The following is a 23,018-nucleotide window of genomic DNA, read 5'->3' as shown; positions in this document are numbered from 1 at the left end:
AGATAATCTTGTAGCCAGGTGTAAACTAGGTTCTCCCTGTAACCAGCAAGTCAAAGAATCTTACCAAGTCATCCATAAGTGCATGCATTCATCCAAACATTCATTCATTCATTCATTCAGCTCTTCACTGCCTACCTCGGAGATGGGCCTAGTGGGAGCTGAAGTACCAAGCCAGCACCGTAGTTTACACAGTGACCACGGTGTGGTCAAAGGAGGGCATGGCCCATGATGCCCAGCGACAGAACTGTCAAAGGCAAGACAAACTCCACAATAAAACCAAAGACCAGAATGAGTTAATATGAGGAAACTCGGCAGGCAGAGACAGGCAGAACTCTGTAAGGTCCAGGCCAGCAAATGAGGTCCTATCGAGAGAGAGAGAGAGAGAGAAAGGGGGGGGGGGGGAAGGAGGAGGAGGAAGAGGAAGAGGAACAGAAGAAGGAGAGAGGAGGAGGTAGAGAAAGAGCAGAAGGAGGAGCAGGAGGAAGAACAGGAGAATGAGGAATAGGAGGATCGAGGGAATGGGGCAGCAGGAGGAATAGGAACTGTGAGTGATATCCAGGCTACACTGTCCGGTGTGGTTGTGCTACGTTGAAATTGCAGTGAGAACATACTGGATGCCAAGCATTCTTGTAAGAGCCAGGTGCCATTCCCACTAACATAGCCCTGACCTCCCAGCCAGGGTGACGTCACTGGTCACAGAGCTGCTCTGGAGCACAGCCGGATCCTCGCCACTGTCCAGCTTCAGAGTGTGCTCATCAGCAGAGAATTCACAGCACAGCCATTTGTTTCCAGGTTCTTCTTTTTTAATAAGACTAATTGCAAGTTGCAGCTGTATGATAGAAGCTGCAGTTTGACACAATACAACGAGGGAGAACTTGTATGAATGATGAATGGGCACCGCTAGGAACCCCAGCCTCTGGGCAAGGAAGAGAGCAAGTGACCAGTTATATATAGCATGTCTTCGGTAATATCCTGACCCTGCCCATCTCGGGATGCGTGCTCCTCCCCCAGAGCATGGAGAGAGGTCAGGACTTTAACAAGGTCAGTGACCAGTGACCGTGTGTGTGTGTGTGTGTGTGTGTGTGTGTGTGTGTGTGCGCGCGTGTGCGCGTGTGTATATGTGTGAGCATGTGTGTGAGCATGTGTGTATGTATGTGAGCATGTGTGTGTGTGTGAGCATGTGTGTGTGAGCATGTGTGTGTGTGAGCATGTGTGTGTGAACATGTGTGTGTGTGTATGAGCATGTGTGTGTGTGTATGAGCATGTGTGTGTGTTTTCAGCAATTACTTGAAAGGGATAAGAAGAAGAAACCAGAGAGAGAAGAGGCTGAAAAAAGGAAAATCATTAGGATGCCATTTACAATAGATCCAGGATGATAAACTCTATGAGGACAGGCTTATGAGATTAAATGACTCCCAGGAACACAAGTCAAGGGAACTGCCAGCATCAGAGTCTAGGTCTCCAGGCTGCAGGGACCATGAAAGGAGATCCACAGAAGACTCCTAATATGACCTGACACCACTAGGTAAGCCAAGTCCCAAGATGCCTAACAATGATATCAACTGCAAAGAATTCAGAAGTGACGAGGAAGAGACACCATGACCGTGGCAATTCTTACAAAGGAAAACACTTAACTGGGGCTGATTTACACTTTCAGAGGTTCAGGCCATAACCACCACGGTGGGAGCGTGGCAGAGTCCAGCCCACCACGGTGGGAGCGCGGCAGAGTCCAGCCCACCACGGTGGGAGCGCGGCAGAGTCCAGCCCACCACGGTGGGAGCGCGGCAGAGTCCAGCCCACCACGGTGGGAGCGCGGCAGAGCCCAGCCCACCACGGTGGGAGCGTGGCAGAGTCCAGCCCACCACAGTGGGAGCGTGGCAGAGCCCAGCCAGACATGGTGCTGGCGAAGGAACTCTGAGTTCTGCATCTTTTGTTTTTTTAATATTTACCAAAGCTTAGTCACCGTAAATTTTATTTTTTTATTGGATATTTTATTCATATTTCAGATGTTATCCCCTTTCCCCATTTCCCCCTCACCCGGAACCCCCATCCCACCCCCTCCTCCTGCTTCTATGAGGGTGTGCCCCCACCCACCCGGCCACTCCCACCTCCCCACCATCGAATTCCCCCACACTGGGGCATCCAGCCTTCACGGGACCAAGGACTTGTTCTCCCATCTATGCCCGACAAGACCCCCCTCCCCTACATATACATCTTGATCTGAAGGCCACTAGAAGACTGACTCTCTCAAGCAACTAGGAGGAGGATCTCAAAGGCCACCCCCACAGTGACTCAATTCCTCCAACAAGGCCACACCTACCCCAACAAGGCCACACCTCCTGATAGCAGCACTCCTGGTGGGCCAAGTATTCAGACACACTAATCAATGGGGCCATTCCTATTCAAAAGACCGCACTAGGTAATAAATACTAAAACACTAAGTATTAAGCATAGCTGTATTAAAATTTGAAATTAACATAAATACTTCATCACAGAGACAGAGTAGGGAGGGATCTGTGACAAATTCTTTCATAAAAGTCGTGTCATTGCAAGACACAGATCTACAGGGTGCGTACAGGGTGCAATCCTTCAAACGAGCTTCCCAGGGGAGCTGCATCAGAGAAGACGTAAGAAGCAAGGTACTGACTGGGAGAAGGCAGAAGAAAAAACAAACAAGACCAACATACCAGAAGAAGAATGGAAAGGTCACAATGAAGCTCATTACTCTGTGTGCTTAAATAAGCCAGGTAAGTAAAGCCGGATTCCTATTTTGTTAAGGTGCCGACTATAACAAGATAAACACATCATAAGACTCTCAAATTACATAATTAATGTAGCTTATGTGACACATTCCTATTAATAATCATTTATTATGCGTGAACAGTAAAATAACATTAGACAAACAATGGAGAAATCCAATCAGAGGGGCTTCCTGACATACACACTGGAGTCTTATTGACCCAGTGCTATCTAACACTAATCCTTGGATTTGGAAAGCAGAAATCTCTTCAGAGTGGTAAACAAACACGTTCCTCCGAGACTGGCGCTTTGATTATTATCACTTCGGCAAATACAAGATAAAAACAATTTAGAAGGAAGAGGAAGAAGAGGGGGAGGAGGAAGAAGAGGAGGAAGAAGAAGAGGAGGAAGAAGAAGAGGAGGAGGAGGAGGAGGAAGAGGAGGAAGAGGAGGAGGAGGAAGACAAGGAGGAGGAGGAAGAGGAAGAAGAAGAAGAAGAGGAAGAGGAGGAGGAGGAGGGGGCACAGGGCATTCTGCAAGGCCAATGAGGTTGCACAACACTGGAGCAAGTCCGGGTACTGAGCCTGGTACCTCACCTTAAACGTGTCTGTCTTAATCATGACTTCCAGGGAGATTTTGTGGAGAGTGGCTGCCCCCTTTCTGATGTTGTCTGTAAAGGTTGGGAGCCAATGACAAGATATGCTGGGACACTTTAATGATCTACAAGAGTCAAACGTAGGACTGGACTGAAGAATCAGGTGTAAGGACACAGCCGTAGCTACTTACTCCTACATAAAATAAACATTTTTTGAGCGTCTGTATTATTCTTGGAAACAAAAGAGATGCAGTCCCTGGGCTTAAGACTGGCCTCTACAAAGAGGCCAGATAAACACCTAACTTTACAAGGAGAAAGAAAACATCCCAGCCAACAAAATGAAGTCAGGCCCCAAATCCAGAATCTATGTATAGTCTGTGGCAGAGACTGTAGCTGCTCACAATTCCCAGGTAGCTTAAATCTCTGTGCTCCTCCGAGAGGAGAGGGGATGAGAGATGGAGGCAGTATCCCTCATGGTAATGGTCCTTGAAGTGGAAGAAGAGAGCTCAAGTAAGACCTGGCTCCATCCTGTTATGACAACCCCCCCCCCACACACACACACATGCTGTCACCCCCAGTAAGTCAAATCTCTTTTCTGCACCAGTCCCCTTATTTCTGAAATTCCAGTAACGCACCCTTTCCTTACTAGATAAGAACTGAACAAATGCAGGTCAGCTGGAGGTACCTGGCATACGTCAGATGCCTAAAAATGCTGGGTGCTACCTGAATGATGTAAAATACCATTTCAGCCACAAAACCAGGGCAACTATTATTCAGAATCCTACATTTTTAATTAAAACAATTAATTAGTGTGTGCTTGGTAAAGAAAAACCTGCTTGTATTTAATATATAAAATATGATGAGTCTGGAGATAAGTAGACACCTATGCATCTTGCTTTGGGGGAAACTGCCTAACTCTCAGTGAGAGATCTATTATGTTTGGAAGTTCCACTGAGACTCCTCCTGGCCTGTGGGGTGGGGTGGGGTGGGGTGGGGTGGTTTGGGGTGGGGTGGGGTGGGGTGGCCTGGTGTGGACCTGATGAATCCTGTTGGAAGGCTCCTTTGTGAGAAGATAGCCAGATCCTAATAGAATACTGCATGCTCACACATTCATAAACTTTGCCTTGAGTATTTAATCTATCAAGTTAATAGTGTAAATCGGAGGAACTCATTCCCCTTCAGTCAATGTGCCCCCAGCTCCATGTTCAGTTAGAAACAAAGAAATCTGGAAATGATAGTTATTCTGTTACCAGTGAACCCAGAAACCCAGAATTCCAAAAAGCCCAAACTAATAGTGACGGACAAGACCCCAAGATACCCAGCCACCAATCGGTCCTGGCCCTGGAGTTCAGTTGGGAAGGCGGCTGGCAGTACAATCTGTGGGCGCTCTCCCTAGCTGTGTTCAGATCACACAGCTACAGCACCACTCTTTATGTGGGGTGTGAATAGTCTTCGTGGATCAGTTTGGTGAAGCACCTGATGTGCGACTATACCACTACAAATGTGTTAGCAGACGCAGCGAGAAATCATAGCAATGGTATGATCATTTGAGCATTCTGGTATGACTAAGAAAATAAACGGAGTCTGCTGCTAAAGGCTTGGTGGTGCCTACTGGAGTTGAGTAGCATCTTTCCCAAGGTAGCTTTCACTTTCGGTGCACAAGAACTGCTCTCCAGCTGCCAACAGATAATCACAGAGAACCGGACAGCTCGGCTTCTATGATCGCTCCAGATTGATATCTGGATGCTTACAGCATAATGCCTTGTGACCGTGAATACAGAAAATAAACACAATCTCTGGTATAGCCATCTAAGCACCACAGCGTGAGTAAATACTGCAGTGGACCCTAACACTTGAAACAGAATCTTCCAGAGTCCAGAAATCCACCTGGCTGCCAAGAATAATACTTCCGTGGTTCAAGCAATACCAGTACCCAGAGGGGTTTTCAGTGACATAACCATATGAGTTACTACATGTTGGGTAAAATAGAAAAAGCAGGCATTTGTGGATGCACAGTTTGCAGAGATCTCTAAAGTACTCATGAAGATTACACAAATGTAGAAGATTCTAGGACTATGCAGCATCTGTTTAAGATGTTTGATTATATGGGGTTTTCCTGCGTTCTCATGGGGGCGGGAAGGCAGCACACAAATCTCTTATAACAGTCCCGTTGAACGAAGCCTATGAGGAGAGCCGAACAAATATGTGAGTGATTGAGGCTTTGGGCTGAGGTAGAAACAACTGCCACTGGATAAGATCGAATCAATTAGATACCAAAGAAAACCTTTGCATTCGTCGGGCTATAATGAAGCGCGGTTTGCTTGGCTCCCTGGCAGTCAGACCAGCGCCGTGTCGTCTCAGTACTTCACACATGATTTCTATTTCAGCTCTGATGTCAAACTCGGCATCGCACATCGTGGCACAAAGAAAGAACCAGTTTAGCTAGTTGAGTGAAACACCAGACAGCTGCTAGCAGAGACAGGTCACGGCTGGGGAGGGGCACCGCACATTCAGTTCGCTGTGTTTTCCTTCAGAAGAATGTCAATAAAAACCATGGCCAAATGAGGTATCGAAGGGAAAGTCCCGCTACGCTGTAAACCGCTGGGTTAACCTAACAGTGGCAGTCAGGCAAGTTTGCAAAGGGGAACCCTGGCCAAACACACGGACTGCCAAGAACTTGAAGAAAGCTGTCTTTCTCCCTCGGTGTCCCTAGGAAGGGACGGGTCCCACATTTAGAAACGTTATTTCGGGGACCAATAGCAATTTATTTTGATAGAACCACTGGATGTTTTTTCCTCCGGTTCTCAACAAAGGAGCCATATTAGGAAATAATCTTGCAAAAAGCAAAGTACCCCCTCCCCCTTGCCCACGATCGATGCACACACGCGGCGCACAATGGCCGGCGCGCCCGCACTCGCCCACGCGGCCGCGGGTCGCCGCAGCCGCCCCGCCGCAGACCCGGCGCCGGAGGCCCGGCCGTCACGGGGAGCCGCTCCGCGCTTGCTCCGGGGCTGCCCGCCCCCCAGCGGGGCCCAGGGGAAGCGGCTGCCAGCGGCCCGGGCGCCGGTCCCCGCGGGGCAGGGGGCGCTCCGACGCCCACCTGCGGGCCTAAGCGCGGCCCCCGCGGCCGGCACGCGGGGCAGAGGCTCAGCTGTCACCCCGCCTGGCCGCGCGCGCCCGGAGGCGAGAACTTGGCGGGCGGTGAGAGCACAGACCCGGATGGCCTCGGGATCCCACGGGGCCCCCTCCCCGTCAGCCCCGCCGTCGCCGTCGCCGCACTCACCTTCTTCCGGGGCTGCCATTTCATCATATTTGTACAGCCGACCCGGGACGCATCAAGAGGTGGGCTGGAGGCTGGGGGCAGACGCAGGGCGGCGGCGACTGCAAGTCATGCTGCCTCCTTGCACCCCCTCGTTCTTTCCCGGATAGGACCGACAGTCTTCGTCTTCGGTTCAGCGCGAAGTGCCCCGGCCACCACACTCTCCCACGGGGCTAGGGCGTCCCGGCGGCCAGTGGCGCGCCCGGGCCGGAGCGGGGCATGTTCCCCGACCCGCGCCAGCGAAAAGGCTCCAGGCAGGAGCTCTCCGATGGGCCGCAGACCCCTCAGAGCAGAGACCCACGGCACGAGCTGCCACAGAAACCCGGCCGGGCTCCTGCCATCCAAGCCCCTCTTGGCGAATTCTCCTCTTCTCAAAAAAAGAAAAAGATTAGACAAGCAATCAAACCCTCACACGCAGCCTGGAGCAAGTCCCAAAATTCTGGGTATATTTCTCGTTTGTAAAAATTTAGCAAAGAAAATTCCAAAGATCTGTAATCAGAGCTTCTTTGCGCAGTTTTCTGCTTCTTAGACAACTTGGGATCGGATCTGCCCTTCCGAAATGTCCACCTTCCCTGAACACAGTAAATAGGAAAACTTGGTTTGTGTGTTTAGATATTTTTTTTCTTAATTCCCAAGAACCTAAGTGGGGAAAGGCTGGAAGGAAATCCTGCAAGAACCTAACTCCACAGCTCGGTCTGCACTAATGACTTCCTTCCCTTCAGTGTGAGCACAGCCAGCCCAGCTCCAGCCACGCAGAGCACAGAGTTTCTGGGTCTTAGTGCCACGACATCTACTACACAGCAAAAAAGTAAAGCTACAGTTCCATAGGCGTCCACAGGCTGGCTCTGAAACCTCTCCAGAATTCTTCTATTTGTGTGAGCTACATGGAGAAATAAAGGGGGCAAGAGTCCAAATCAAACTTCCACAGAGGGGCTGGAGAGATGGCTGCGCTGCTAACTGTACTGAAAACCTGCTCCCAGAGGACAAGCCATTTCCTGGGATCTGACCTCCGCTGACTCCTGCATATGGCTGTGCACCTCGACTCAAACAAGCAAAACACACTTAACATAAATAAGATAAATAATTAATGAATCATTTTTAAAAGTCTCAAAAATTCTGATTTAAAGATTTGAGATCTCGATCAAGAAAGAAAAGTTAATCAGAAACTTTACCACAAATAAACTTAAATATAAATTTTATTTGCTTCTCTAAATTAAATTGCTTTTAAAAATAACAAAGTCTCACTGTATAAGTAAGGTCGGTCTTGAACTTGTGAAATCAAGCCATCCTTCCACTTCAGCCTCCTGAGTAGCTTAGCTGGAACCACAGGCACAGACCACCATGCTTGAGTAGCATTAACTGTATTACTATAAAATATTGCAGCCTGGCAGTGGTGGCACACGCCTTTAATCCCAGCACTTGGGAGGCAGAAGCAGGCAGATTTCGGAATTCAAAGCCAGCCAGGACTACAGAGTGAGTTCCAGGACAGCCAGGGCTACAAAGAGAACAGCCTCGAAAAACCAGATAGATGGATAGACTGGATGGATGGATAGATAGATAGATAGATAGATAGATATAAATGGACTGGGTTTTATTCCTCTTTTGTGTAATAATTCTATCTTATGGATGCTGACTAATCTATGGATATAAAATACTATATAATACTATTATCATGCATTATCCAACACACCTGTCAACTGCCATTGTACCTTAAGGTTATTTTGGTAGATGCTAATACAATCGGCATTAGAGGTTACTGTTCTACGAAGGGGTGCACACACTATTAACTGCATCCAACGTTCCTCATGCACTATCAGAACTAACTTATGCAGGGAATCTGATGCAGGTGGGGTATCACTCACTAAAACACCCAAAACAATTACAGTCAACCTCCAGTGACTCTCACTCCACCTTCCATGTGAGGTTGCTTGCTCAACTGAAGCACACATACAGACAGAGCTTGAGGACTGGAAGTCAGACCTATGGGATCTTACTCCAGAGCCTATGTCATTACTTACTCAACACCACAGCTACAGGCCACATAACCCTGCCATGTCCTTGCACAGCTCCAGGGAATGGGACCTGACTGGGGTGGTAAGGGAATAAAGGAAAGACAGACAGATGGACACCTGGTGTCTGATGGAGAAACCTCAGTGTGCTTAGTATCTGGAGTTGAACAGAACTGAGGTCACTGCCTTCAGATGAACAAGGAGGCAAGGGTCCATAGTGTGCACCAGACCAGGGAGACACAGCAGTCTCAGCTGGAGAAGTCTTTGCAGGGAGCAGTCTTCAGGCCGTAACCATCCAGAAGAGAAAGCTATCATGAACATTTTCTGCACACACCATAAACACTTGAACTCAACTCTCCCAGAGAAGGCTTTGCCAACTCTCTGACCCTGGGACTTGTGGGTCCGTGACAAGGCTGTGCCCAAGTCAAAGCACACGTTCACTCACTCAGGGCTCTCTCTGTACACTACACACCCCTCGTCATCACTATACCTCCCATCAACCCCTTTTCTGGGTGCTACAAACATGAGGAAGAGGCCGCTCCAAATCATGACTTCAGCCACAAAGACGGCCAGCATTCTCAGTGTGCTGTGACATACTCAGATTGTTCTGGCAACTTCATATGCATATCTTACTAGAACTGAAAATTCCCTATCGACTTTCCTAAAATCAGCTCTCTTCCCAACAGCCCTAGCTTCTGTCCATGATGTCACTATGTTCCCAAGATCACAGACTCCTGCAACAACATTCCCCACGCCGAATCTACGAACTCCTATAACTCCTTCCTTTTAGACACTTCTTGCTGACACCCGTGAGTTCCAGGCCAGTTGGGCTCCAACAGGAGACCCCTATCAAAATTCAAAACAAAACAAGAATGAGTGAAGAGAGAGTAGAAAAGAACAGCAAATGAGTGAGAATCAGAGTTTACTGTATAGAACACAAAGCACTGAGAAGATTAACAATAAGAAAGGTCACAGTTGAATCAGTCTCTCTGTCTCTCTGACTGTGTGTGTGTGTGTGTGTGTGTGTGTGTGTGAGAGAGAGAGAGAGAGAGAGAGAGAGAGAGAGAGAGAGAGAGAGAGAGAGATGGGGTTCCAGACTGACCTTTAATGCCTGTGCTCAGGATATCGACCTGACTGAGCCTCACAAATTGTTGATATAACAGGTATGCATCATGCCCTGCCAATTTAATTTTAGCCTACCTAATACAAAAGAAAATACTAACTCTGATTTTATGAGGCTTTAGTAACTTTTTTAAAACTATGTGCATGGTTCAAAGGCTCATTATTACTCTGTGACAGATAACAAAACTGAATTCAGAGTCTTTCCATGACCTGGCCACATCCACATCCCAAGTCTACAGCAAAGAACGACCTAGAGGCCTGGCCTCTCCTGGAGACGTGAGTGGCCGGTGGTGGCCTTAAGGGTGAAGGGACATCTCCTTTGACTCTCTATCTAACACATTTTTAGACAGGCCAGAGTGAGCGGAATGCATACATAAAAACCAGGTCTAAAACAAAGGGAGCTAGGAGGATGTGAAGTCCGGAGTCAGTCGGGGATGGAGCAGGCCGTGAGGGCCCTTGGAGAAGCCTCTAATCTGTCAGGAGGAGCTACAAACTTCTCCATTTCCCTTTGCTCAGAACTCTCCCAAGGCATTCTAACAAGCCAACCAAAACATGCCTGTCGACAGGGAATCAACCCAATTACATCAGAGTTATCCTAAGCTTTAAGATGTCTTCCAGTTGTTGCGATATCGTCCCTGTGTGTCACATATTTGTAATCTGTGTGGGATTCCTTCCTCTGAAGTCTAGTAACTGTTTTAGCTTTTGTTTAATAGAGGACCATTAACTACAGGCTTTTAAATACCAATGCCATACTTAGTCTTTTATAGTTTTTCTTTTTTGTATCTTATTTACTAGGCTTAATATGATATAAGGTGAATTGGTGTTTATACCTGAGATATTCACGGGCTTCCATTATGTCAGCACATTTGCACATTAGGAATTATTTATATGAAGCTATTGTTACCACAGATCAAAATGATCCCACACACATAATATCATTGCTTCCAAGACTCAAAACTGAACACCAAGAATATATTTTATAGATCTTAAGATACTAAAGGGAATTTTTATACCTTTCTGATTTTTAAAAGATATATTTAATTATTTTATGTATATACATTTTTTTGGCCTGCATGTGTGCATCAAGTGCATGCCTGGTACTCATGGAGGCCAGAAGAGGGCATCAGATCCCTGAAACTGGAGTTATAGATGGTTGTGAGCCACCATGTAGGTGCTGGGTATTGAACCCTGGTCCTCCAGAAGATTAGAAAGTTCTCTTAACAGCTCTTAATTGAGCTCTTAATTCAGCATTGCTGTCACATTCTTCAGGATTCAGTAAGGACCAACACATGTCACCCAGACTGTGGAGAGGGGCCTGTAGGGACTGACATGTGTCACCCAACTGTACACAGGGGCCTGTAGGGACTGATATGTGTCACCCAGACTGTGGAGAGGGGCCTGTAGGGACTGACATGTGTCACCTGACTGTACACAGGGGCCTGTAGGGACTGACATATGTCACCCAGACTGTGGAGAGGGGCCTGTAGGGACTGACATGTGTCACCCAACTGTAGGTAGGGACCTGTAGGGACTGACATGTGACACCCAGACTGTACACAGGGGCCTGTAGGGACTGACACTGAAATGTTTGCCTCTTGCCATTCCACACTGTTTTAAACCAGACAACTAAACGCAATGTTGAGCTATGTTTAGGGGTCTTTAGGAAAATGTCCATATTCTCCAAAGGGGTGTAAAGTAAATGTCTATCAGTGGAAGAGCATCTGACACGAAAAGCTTACTTTCTCAGTGACAGTCCATGCAATCAGATGCTTTAGGACTGTGAAAGCCTTGCTTTGCTAAGGAACTGATATAACTTGGCAGTTCAGCAGTGAGCCACACGCCGCCCCCTGGCTGTGGAAATTGCCTCTGTCCTTTAATGTCCGTGCCTCACCTCCTCCCACTGGCAGCAGCTCTGGAGAGGCTAGGGTTAGCTGTACACCTCCCTCCAAGGCAGAAAAGTTGCTGGTGTTGTGCTGGAGGAGAGACCAGTGAGGTAGAAGTGCAGGAAGGAAGTGCAGAACTAACAGCAGCAGCCAACAGTGCCTGACCTGACCGCACTTGGCAAGCCTAGGACACAGGGAGTCATGAGGCACTTGTGTCATTAGGATGGGGGAGCCCAAGAATGGTTAAATCCGACTGTGGCTGCTGCAGTAGTTTCCACAGGACAGGCCACAGCATTCTTTCACAAAGCATGAGGAGGCTGAGTGGCAGTGTGCTAGACTCAGCGAGGAGCCCATGCCTGAACAGCGAGTAATGTGGCCACATTAGCAAGTCATCCGATAGCTCTGGACCCTAAGATGCAAGTCAGGCTGTACTGTGACTATGTCAGGGAGACTTATGCAGCCACAGAGGCAATGCCTTTAGAGGTCAATGTGGGTTACATGATCAAAACTAAAAAGGGGCAGGGCTGGAAGACAGCTTATGTGCTAAAGCACTGGGACCTGAGTTTAATCCCCAGAACCCAGGTCACTGGGAGAGCTGGAGGCAGGAGGATCCCTGAGGCACCTGGACCAGCCAGCCTAGCCTACTCAAAAAACCCTAGGTCCCAGTGAGTGACACTGACTCATAAAACAAGGTGAGCAGCATCTAAGAAATAACACTTGAAGATGGGGCCCATATACATGTGTACACACTCACACACATAAACGTTTTAAAAGAAAAATCTGGATTTTCAAAACAGTATAGAAAGCTAGGAATGCTACAAAGGGGTGTCACTAACACCAGTTATCATTCACCGAGTATTACTAATATCAGCTATCATTCACCAGGTATTACTAACACCAGTTATCATTCACTGACTATATTCATCCACTAAGACATCTCAGGTAGTTATTTTATTTCCTTGAAATTATATCATCTTGGTGCAGGAGCGACAGCTCAATAGTTAACCAGAGTTGATATCTCAGAGTGTGGTCCCGAGCCCCTTAAGCCCAGTCCTGGGGTGGGAGAGACAGGAGTATTGCAAGGGCTGGCTCACCGGTTGCCAGCCTAGTGGAGAAAAATGAGCTTCAGGATCAGGAAGAGTCCCTGCCTCAAAGAAATGAGGGTGATAAAGGAGAGTGCCTCACAGGAGCACACACACTCACACACTCACACACCACACACACATACAACACACACACAACACACACACTCCCATATGACACACACACATACCACACACACTCACATACCACACACATACACCAAACACACACACACCACACACTCTCTCATATGACACACACGCACACACACAAGCACACACACATGCACACACATGTGCACAGATACAAATAACATGAAATAACGTCCTCATGAAAAGGGACTGTTAACATTCCCATTTTAGGAAGAGGAAACTAAAAATAAAGAGTTACTAAACTCCCTGTGCAGCTTGCCCACAGCATGACGGAGGAGGCCCACAGCGTGACGGAGGAGGCTCCAGTTGCTAGCCAGAACCCAAAGCCTTCATCCCGACTCCAGGGTTAGGCCACACTGATGAGCCTGCACAAGATTTCACACAAGCTGCTGGCAAATCTATTTGAGTTTTATGTTGATAATCCTGTAAATGCTCTGAAAGACAGAATAGGAGAACAATAAAGTCAGGAAGATCAAACAAGTTTCTGTGGCAGTAAATCAATAAGGAGTGGAGCGGCCTCGGGTTGGGGGCAGCACAAACACACAAGGAGACGTCTTAGGAGATCCTGATAGTGAAGGGGGCCAAGAGGGAAGGGATTAAGGATTATCTCAATATGTGTACCATCTTTCAGAAACAACAGGCACTCTCTTAATTAAAGCATAGTTGACAGAAAGAACAGACTGAATTCAGCTTGAGACCTGTAGAGTTCAAGGTACTGAGATGACAGATGCAGCAATGGGGATAAGGAGGAAGAGGTCTGTGTGGTCTGGATACGGACAGACGGATGAAAGGCAGACATGATGGACAGATAGATGATAGATAGATAGATAGATAGATAGATAGATAGATAGATAAGAGGCAGACATGATTGATAGATGATAGATAGATAGGTAGATAAGAGGCAGACATGATTGATAGATGATAGATAGATAGGTAGATAAGAGGCAGACATGATTGATAGATGATAGGTAGATAGATAGATGGATGATAGATGGATGGATGAAAGGCAGACATGATAGATAGATGATAGATAGATAGATAGATAGATAGATAGATAGATAGATATGTTAAGCAGACAAATGATAGATAATAGATAACAGATGATAGATGATACCTAGATAGATAGGTATTGATGATAGATAGATGACAGACATGATATAGTTAACAGACAAGTCAGAATCCAGATCAATACAAACATTCATAAACACAACTATAAAGACTATGTTAACATTACATAAAACTTTAGGTTTGTAAAAGTTCTCCAGGAAGGGAACGTGAACCAAGATGAGAGAGATAAAGGAGGGGGATGAGGCACAGGAGAAGGAGAAAATGGGGATAAAGAAGGAGAGGAAAAGGAGAGAAGACTTAACTTGAATCTTAAGCAATTCTTTTGTTTGTTTGTTTTGTTTGTTTGTTTGTTTGTTTTTCGAGACAGGGTTTCTCTGTGTAGCCCTGGCTGTCCTGGAACTCACTCTGTAGACCAGGCTGGCCTCGAACTCAGAAATCCGCCTGCCTCTGCCTCCCGTGCTGGGACTAAAGGCGTGCGCCACCACCGCCCGGCTTAAGCAATTCTTGTATGTACATTTGCCTGCATGTCTGTGTGAGGGTTTCCGGTCCCTTGGAACTGGGGTTACAGACAGCTATGAACACCGTGTAGGTGCTGGAAATTGAACCCAGAAAAAAGCAGCCAGTGCTCTTAGCTGCTAAGCCATCTCTCTAACCAGCAATGTTATTTTTACTTTGGGGGAGGGGACAGGATCTCCTATGTCCTAGGCAGGTCTGAACTAGGTATACAGCCCAGAATACTCGTGAACTTCTGACTCCCACGGGCTGGGACTGCAGGCTGTAACCAGCCCTGCTGGCTCTATGTATTCTTTTTAAAACTACAGCTGCCTTCATGGCCAGATAGGATGGGCAGTTAGCTGATGTCCTTAGTGCAGGAATTGTTATTTCAATAATACTGCCTGAAGCAAACTCGCAAGCCATCATTTGGTACCTGTGTGATCTTGTGCCATTTTGCTATGTTTGAATTTTGAACACCTTCAGTGAGTTTGATTATATACATACATGAACATATATGCAGTGGATGCCCACTATGAGGACGAGCCTGTGTGTTTATATCTAGTTACTGCCACTGTAGTTTACTGTGCTGTCTGTTGGGCTGTGGTTTTTAAATTCCTTTCCTGCCATGCCGTGAGCTGTGTACTGATGCAGTGGTACATGCACTGAAGTGGAGCCATCATTTCCCAGCACGATTCCCGTCGCTGCCCATGACAGAGCAACTGGGCCAACATGACTAAGAGGCTGGACCACAGAGAGGAAAGTGCTTTCAGAGCATTTTAGACAGTGCATAGCACCACACTGAGAAAGTGCGTTAGAGCTTTGCCTGCATGTATGTCAGTGCCTGCATATTAGTCCTTGCTGCTCCTAAGGAACCAACATCCCTGTCTTTAACAAGGAATGGACAAAGAAAAGGCACTTTATACACACAGTGGAAGTATTTTCAGTCATAAAAAATAATGAAATTGTAGAGGGAGCACAGGCAGTGAGAAGAGCTCTATAGTGACGCTGTCTTCGTCCTGGAGGTACAACCCAAGACCCCACTACAGCCTCCCTCAGACAGACCCAAAAACCACACAACAGAAGACAGAACACCTGGAATGTCCTGGCTAGACAAGGAGAAAACAGCTATGTAGACACATAGCTACAGAAACCAGCTCAGAGACCTGGGTTAGCTGAGGAACCCTGCAGAGTGAAGGGAAGGGAAGCTCTAAGTACCACAACTGTCTAGTGCTCCTAAAGGCTACAAAGCTTTGAAGGCCGACCCCGTGGGAGCAGAAGGACATCACCCTGGACATTCAGTTACGGTTCCAGAATGTTGGATACCTGTACATCATAGGTCCTTACTGCCCTACTCACAACAGCTAAGAAACCAACCAACATCCCTATCTGTCACAGAGGAGTAAAGAAAGGAAAGGCTGTTTATACATATACACAATGTAATTTTTTTCACTATAAAGAATGAAATTGTGTCGTTTGCAGAAAAACAGAAGTGACTGGAGACAAAAGCCACATTTTCTCGCATTTATGGTTCCTGGATTTTATACTGATGCATGGAATCATGTATGTACATATGACATCACATGACAGTAAACGTGAAATCACCTAAGGAGTGAAGGGACTCTTGGGAGCTGGGACCTAAGGAAGGGAAGAGTAGCCTAGTGTGAGCAGCTAAGCTCACAGTGTACTAGACGCCTGTAAGAAACTGTCCTCATGTGACATAGTACCATGGGACTAAAAAGCAACACAGCAACCAACCCCACCCCCAGCCAACCCCCATGCTCCCAGAAAAACCAAACAGACATTATCCTGCTGGGCATGACAGCACAGGCCTGGAATCCCAGTATTTGGAAACCTGAGGAAAGGAGACTGGAAGTTTAAAGCTGGCCTAGCTACATGAGCTCCTGTCTCAAGAACCAACAGAGTATCCCATCCTAGTAGAAGACAGTTTCTACGTCCACCCCGAGTTCTCTAAAGCTTAAAACAGCCTGAGAAAAGGTGGACATTCAGCAAGCGACCGTCTGCCTGGACTCCGAGGCAGAGGACAGCAAGACAAGCACTCAGTAGAAATAAATGCCCAGTGCTCGCTTCCCCTGCAGGCTCATCCAGTGACATGGTTTCTGGCTAGAAAAGGCTTTCTTATCTCTCTGGCAAGTAGTCAGTCCACTATCATAAGAGCGTTATCACCACAAAGCTGGACTGGAGGTGCAGGACAAGACCCCAGGACTGAGAGGGTGGAGACGGGATTGGAGCATGGAGCCAGCTCAGGGTACATAGGAAATTCAAAATTGCCCCAGGCTAGAAGTAAGATGCTATCTCAAAATACATACATACATACATATGTACATACATATATACATACATACATACACAACATATACACACACACACACACACACACACACACACACAACCTTCATAGACTTAAGACTTAAATATGAAACGAAAGACTTTTCTCTCCTTTATTGGAAAACAGGTAGAGTAGGCTGCTCAACTCACATCCTCTGCTTTGGGGGACTTCCACATGATGTGATTCTTGGTGGTGTGTAGGGCATATCCGTCATGACAGCATTCAAAAGTTCGGACTGCAAGTGTTCCCCAGTGCCTCATGTCTAGAACAAAAGCACAACACCTAGGTCCAGTTCTCTTGCAGAACTACGGCTGTGACATGACATACAGAAGACAGATCCAGCTTCTCAGGCCTCAGAGTAGCATCCGACTACAGCTCCAACCAGAACAGTTCCAGCTCTGACATCCTTGGTACAACAGGCCGCTGTGGCGTCCTAAGAACAAAGTTCTTACTTGGCCTCCCTCGTTTGCACCCACCTCCTAACCCTGACTTACCAGCTTTATCTTTTTGGTTTGGTAGGTGGTTTTCCTGCATGTATGTCTATGTATCATTTGCATGTCAGAAAATCCAGAAGACAGTGTCAGACCCCTAGAACTTGATGAATGGGTGGTTATAAGGATACAAAGAATACTGGAGACCAAACCTTGTCTTTTAGAAAAGCACTCAGTACTCTTAACCACTGAGCTATCTCTCCAGTCCTAACTAGCCCCATTTCTTAATGATTCAATGAGCCCATCAATAAACTCTTTCAACTAAAATGATCACAGTTGCTTTCTGTTCCTTCAAAGATATTTGATTTTACCTGTACAGAGGGACATTTTCCTTGCATGTGCATACCCAGGAGTCTGCTGGGAAGCTCCAAGGCACAGCTGTTCTCTCTGCTATCAATTCCTCCTTTAGGGAGCTGAGTGGGTCTCTAGCACACCAGTGAGCAGCCTCTCCACTCACTCACGCAGTAGTTCAGACCAAAACCTTTGCAGTTACCTTTGACTCCTCTCTTCCCTGTGCCAACATCCAGGAACTTAACAAGATCTCAGCAGTATCGCTATGAAATCTAACACACCCCTCGGCACTTCTCATCGCTCTGTACCTTCCTTTTCAAACGTCAGTATCATCTGGGCTCCTGACTATTGTAGCTGCCATTCTGCTGGCCTCTTCATCAGGAAGAATGACCCTGCAACATAAACCAGACCACACAATTCTCCTAGTAAAAGACAGGTGTGACTGTTCCCCGTTTCCACAAAAAAATAAAATTCGGGGGCTGGAAGATGGCTCAGTGTGTAAAGTATTTGTGTGAAAGCATGAGTTTCTGTGTTAGGCTCCCTGGCACTCATGTAAGAGCTGGGCACAGTGATGCGTGCCTGGAGCCACAGCATTGGAGGTGGGAGACAAGCAGAGCCCAGAGGCTCACAGCCAAATGGCAGACTCCAGGTTTATGAAGAGACCTGTGTCAGAGTGAGATGCTCAGAGGCCGTGCACATGCGTAAATCCTGCACACAGTCAAGCCAGCCAACATACTAACACAGATGGGGAAATGGCCCGTGAGGTCCCACCCCTAGCTAAGGGACTAGCAAGGGTAGCAACCGATGGTGAAAGTCAGTTTTCTTAGGATGTGGTCTCTGCTCTGGAGATTGGCCTACTCTCATGCACATGCAGGCAATACTAAGTGGACTTAGCAATTTAGAAAAACGATTCCCATGAGGAGGGAAAAGCTGTGGAGGGAAAACAGCAAGGAAGAGACTGGGGGAAAGGTCTAAACAAATACATACATGTGCTTAATACATACATGCATGTAATTGTCAGATTTTAAAGAAAGCTGAGAGCAAGAAAGACACTCAAATGAATCTTTGGCCTACACAGACACACTAGCACAACATACACACACATGTACAGATACCATACACATATGCATACACACATATATATATGCACACATATGCACACATACACACACAGGCATGCACACACACATAAACACAAACACATACATTCATGCATACATACCACACACATATGCACACACATACACATGAACACACAGATACACACATCTATGCATACAAATCACACACATGTATATACACACACACACATACAGATACCACACACATATGCACACACATATGCATGCACACATACCACACACATATGCACATACAACACACTGCCACACAGACACACGTGCACACATATGCACACATATCACACACACGCACATGCACACACACTCCCTCATTCTCATGGTGCTGCCTTTCTCTTTGCTGCAGCCGACCCAGCCTTCATGACCTCGGTGGCTGCAAATATCTGCAAGTGTTCTTCCTGGAAAACAGGTATTTTCTTTTCTGCATCTCAGTTTGTTTTCCCACATAAGCCACCATTTGCTCCTTCCATACATTCCTATAGTCACAGCTCTTGGGAAACTGAGGCAGGAGGATTATCTGAGCCATGGTGAAAGTCCATCTCAAATAATAAAATAAATTAGCAATCCATTTGAAATGGCATAATTTCCTTTGTATATGTAAGCTCTATACTATAGCTTGTAACTGTTCACCACTGTAGGTCCAGACTGTGGGGTAGGTTCCAGCATAAGTATTAGTTAGGGTTACTGCTGCTATGATCAAACACCATGACCACGAAAATTGTTGGGAGAAAGGGGTTATGTGGCTTCTACTTCCACATTGCAGTCCATCATTAAACAGGGCAAAAACCTAGAGGCAGGAGTGGATGCAGAGCCCATGGAGGGTGCTGCTTATGGCCTTGTTCCCCATGACTTACTTGCTCAGCCTGCTTTCTTACAGAACCCAAGACATCCAGCTCAGGGATGGCTCCACCCACAATGGGCTGGGCCCTTCCCCATCAATCACTAACTAAGAACTCGCCCTACAGGCTTGTTTACAGACCTATCTCATGGAAGCATTTTCTCAAATCAGGTTCCCACCTCTCTGATGACTTCAGCTTGTACCAAGTTGACATAAAACTTGTGATCCAGCACAGTAATCATTAAGTATCTGTTGAATAACAGCAATAACGAAAAGGTGTAATTTTAAATACTAAATACATAGAATTTGCTTTAACAATCAGACTTTTGATTGGGGTGGCTTACACCTATAAATTCAGTCCAGGGAGGCTAATGATGGAGAACTGCCATGAGTTCTGTTTTAAACACTGAGTTCCAAGTCAGTGAGTTCCAGGCCAGCCTAGGAAGAGGAGAGGGAGAGGGGGAAGGAGAGGAAAGGAGAGGGAAGTGGGAGAGGAGGGGAGGAGAAAAGGGAGGGGAGAGGAAAAGAGAGATGAAGAAAGAGAGAACTAGAAAGAGAGAGAGAGAAAGGAAGGAAGGAAGGAAGGAAGGAAGGAAGGAAGAAAGAAAGAAAGAAAGAAAGAAAGAAAGAAAGAAAGAAAGAAAGAAAGACAGGCCCATTATTCAAGAACACTCAGGTCTAAATAAGAACTGACAGAAATGTTTCTAAAAAATAAGCAATAATTATTCTGAAAGAAAAGAAAAATAATTACTGTCTAAAACATTTTTTAATTGCAGGGATGCCAGTACTATCACGCTCTGTCTTACTTCTTACCAGGAAAATTTTGTTCTACCAAAGATGAGAAGATGAGATGTCTTCAGATAGTTTAATAAACATATTTAAAACACTTTGAAATTCTTAGATGAAGTAGAAATCACTTGTCAAAAGTACAATCTTATTTGTCAAAACATGAGACTGGAAAGGGGAAGATGCAGAAATAACAGGCTTGGAGCTGCCAGGCTGCCAGGCTGTCTTAAGTGAGGCAGTCAAAACATTCATATGCAGATTTTTTTAAGTGCTGCCACTCTGGCCAAGAGAGAACCAGGAGAGAGTTTTGTGTTCCTGGTCTAGAGGTGTGTGAACTGGTCAGATGATGAACATCCTGATTACCAAATTAAGCAACAGCAGTTCAGATCTCCAAGAGCTTTGCATCCAGCTGAGAGCACGTGTGGACAACAACTCACTGACAAGTTTGGAGAGTGAGCCATAAGACCCTACAAAACCACGCTTTCCACCTGGGCCTCAGAACACAGAATGCCAGAAGCAACTTTCAGTATCAATAGCTAGGGGTAGCATGGTTAGATGTTATACTAAATAGTAAATTTGAACCACCAAGCCATCAAAATACAGTTGAAGACTGATGACAGTAGCGCTGTCATGAGTCTGAGGCTAGCTCGGCTAGAGTAAAGCTCTAATTCAAAACAACAGACAAACAAGTAGGAATCCATATCTGAAGTAAGTAGGTTTTCTGCTATTTTTTTCTTTTTCTTGGGGCTGGCTTCCGGTGCTGGGGATTAAGCAGGGGCTGTGCCTGACTGGCAAGTAGGTGGCACTCAACTCTATGCCCAGCCCTTAAAAGATCTTCCTCATCTTCCCTTCCCCAAGTGGTCCTCCTTACAAATCTAATAATGCTTGTGAGAGCAGCTCCATGAACCCCTCGCCCACCCGGTTAGGGAGATCACTACCACACCTACTTTCTCACATCTCACTCTGGAATGCAGAATGCTCAATTTTGCTTGGTTAAAAATGGGATATCTCTAGACTTAAGTCCCTTTATCCTGAGGTTAAAAGGAAATGGGTACATGTTATACAATTATATTTATTCAGAATACCCAGGGAGGGTAAGTCCATGCACGTAGAAAGTAAATAAGGATGCCACAGACTTGGGGGGGGCACATCCTGCCTGCTAATCTGAATGAAGTTTCTGGAGCCACACAGCGGGGATGAAGACACAGCTTTACTGTTTATGCAATAAGCCAGGAGGTCGTCCACTTCAAGAAGCTGGATTTGATGGTATGAGTCAGACCTTGATGAAGCCATAAAAACTTAGTCAGCTGTTGTAGTTTGAACATGTGATGGCCCCCACTGGCTCCTGTCTGAACATTCACTTCTCAGTTGGTGTTTGAGGAGGCCATGGAACTTTCTGGTCATGAAGCCCAAGAGAAGTAGTGAGCAAGGGCTGAGGGTTGGATGTGCACCCAGATGTGGCGGGATAGAGGCTGTCAACTGACACTCCCACCAGCACAGAGATGACTTGTTTTCAACCACAGGCCAGAATAAACCTTTCTCCCTGAAGTTGTTTCACTCAGGAACTCTGTCACATTTATAAGGAGAGGCTTTCTCAAATTCATTTAGGAAGGTAAACTGAAGCAGGCATGTGGTGCCCACCCCGAAATCCCAGCAAGAGAAGTTCAGGATGAAGAACCCAAGCCCAGTCTCAGCTACAAAACAATTTTGAGGCATGACAAAAGGGACCAACAAGAGAAACCTAGCTCACATGTACTTCTCTCAACTGAAATGTTTGTCTTTCACAAATTACGGTTTTTTGTTGGTTTTTTTGTTTTGTTTTGAAGATAGGGTCTTACTACATGGTCCTAGGCTGGTCCCAACCTCCTGGATTTAAACCGTCCTGACTCAGGCTCCCAAGGTGCTCAGATTCCTGGTATGAACTATTATGCCTAATGTCTCATAAATCTTTGAAACCATCAAGATGAACCATACGATTTGTTTTCTACACTAGGCAATAAAAATGAGCAAGCAGACCCCATCAGCATGAAAAAGCCACACCAGCAGCAGAAATCTACCAGAGTGCATGGCACAGAATGCTCTTGTGTATCTATCAACAAAGGATGATTGTGCTCAGCATGGTGGTTTATACCTATCAACCCTACAGCTGCAACCAGAAGAATTTCAAGTTTCAGCAAACAGAGAACCCATCTCATCTCAAGAAAGGGGGCGGGCGGGTATTTGGGACATGACTCCATTGATAAAGTGCCTGCCACAGAAGCATAAAAACCTGAGTTCAGACTTCCAGAAGACACACAAAGGTCAGACACAGTGGAAGAGGAGGACACAGGCAAATCCCTGCCACCCAGAGGCAACTCTGTAAGTCGGATTCTCTTCCCTGAGTACCAGCAGTCAAACGTCAGTCTCCCTGGGCAGCGCTTGCCTTTACCTGCTCAGCCATCCCACCAGCCCTTACAAACTCCTAGAAATTATGTAATCCCTTTTCTCAGCCTCCCTAAAAAATTTGTAGGTTACTTTAGGTAATTCTCAATAATTTTAACATTGTCACCTTGAAGATTTAAAAAAGTTATAAAGCCTAATCCTAAAAATAGTAACTATTTTATCAAAGCCAATTCTGGTCAAAAAGAGAGAGAGAGAGAGAGAGAGAGAGAGAGAGAGAGA

The 23,018-nt window shown here is 46.3% G+C and overlaps 1 protein-coding gene across 3 annotated transcripts in view; it reads right to left on the bottom strand.

The window, feature by feature from the left end:
• Positions 1-23,018, bottom strand: part of Ttc28 (tetratricopeptide repeat domain 28) — a 433,061-nt gene that overhangs the window by 310,845 nt on the left and 99,198 nt on the right. The window contains exon 1 of one of the 3 annotated variants that reach the window (XM_076922385.1): positions 6,618-7,375. The exons of the other annotated variants lie outside the window; for them this stretch is intronic. Coding sequence (XP_076778500.1) covers positions 6,618-6,644 — 27 coding nt within the window. The 5' untranslated portion in view covers positions 6,645-7,375. Of the gene's footprint in view, positions 1-6,617; positions 7,376-23,018 lie in introns of those variants that run through there. 3 annotated transcript variants of the gene reach the window in all.

This window comes from Arvicanthis niloticus, chromosome 24 (genome assembly GCF_011762505.2).
Source record: "Arvicanthis niloticus isolate mArvNil1 chromosome 24, mArvNil1.pat.X, whole genome shotgun sequence".
NCBI classification, from domain to species: Eukaryota; Metazoa; Chordata; class Mammalia; order Rodentia; family Muridae; genus Arvicanthis; species Arvicanthis niloticus.
This window is presented reverse-complemented; position numbering and strand designations above follow the sequence as displayed.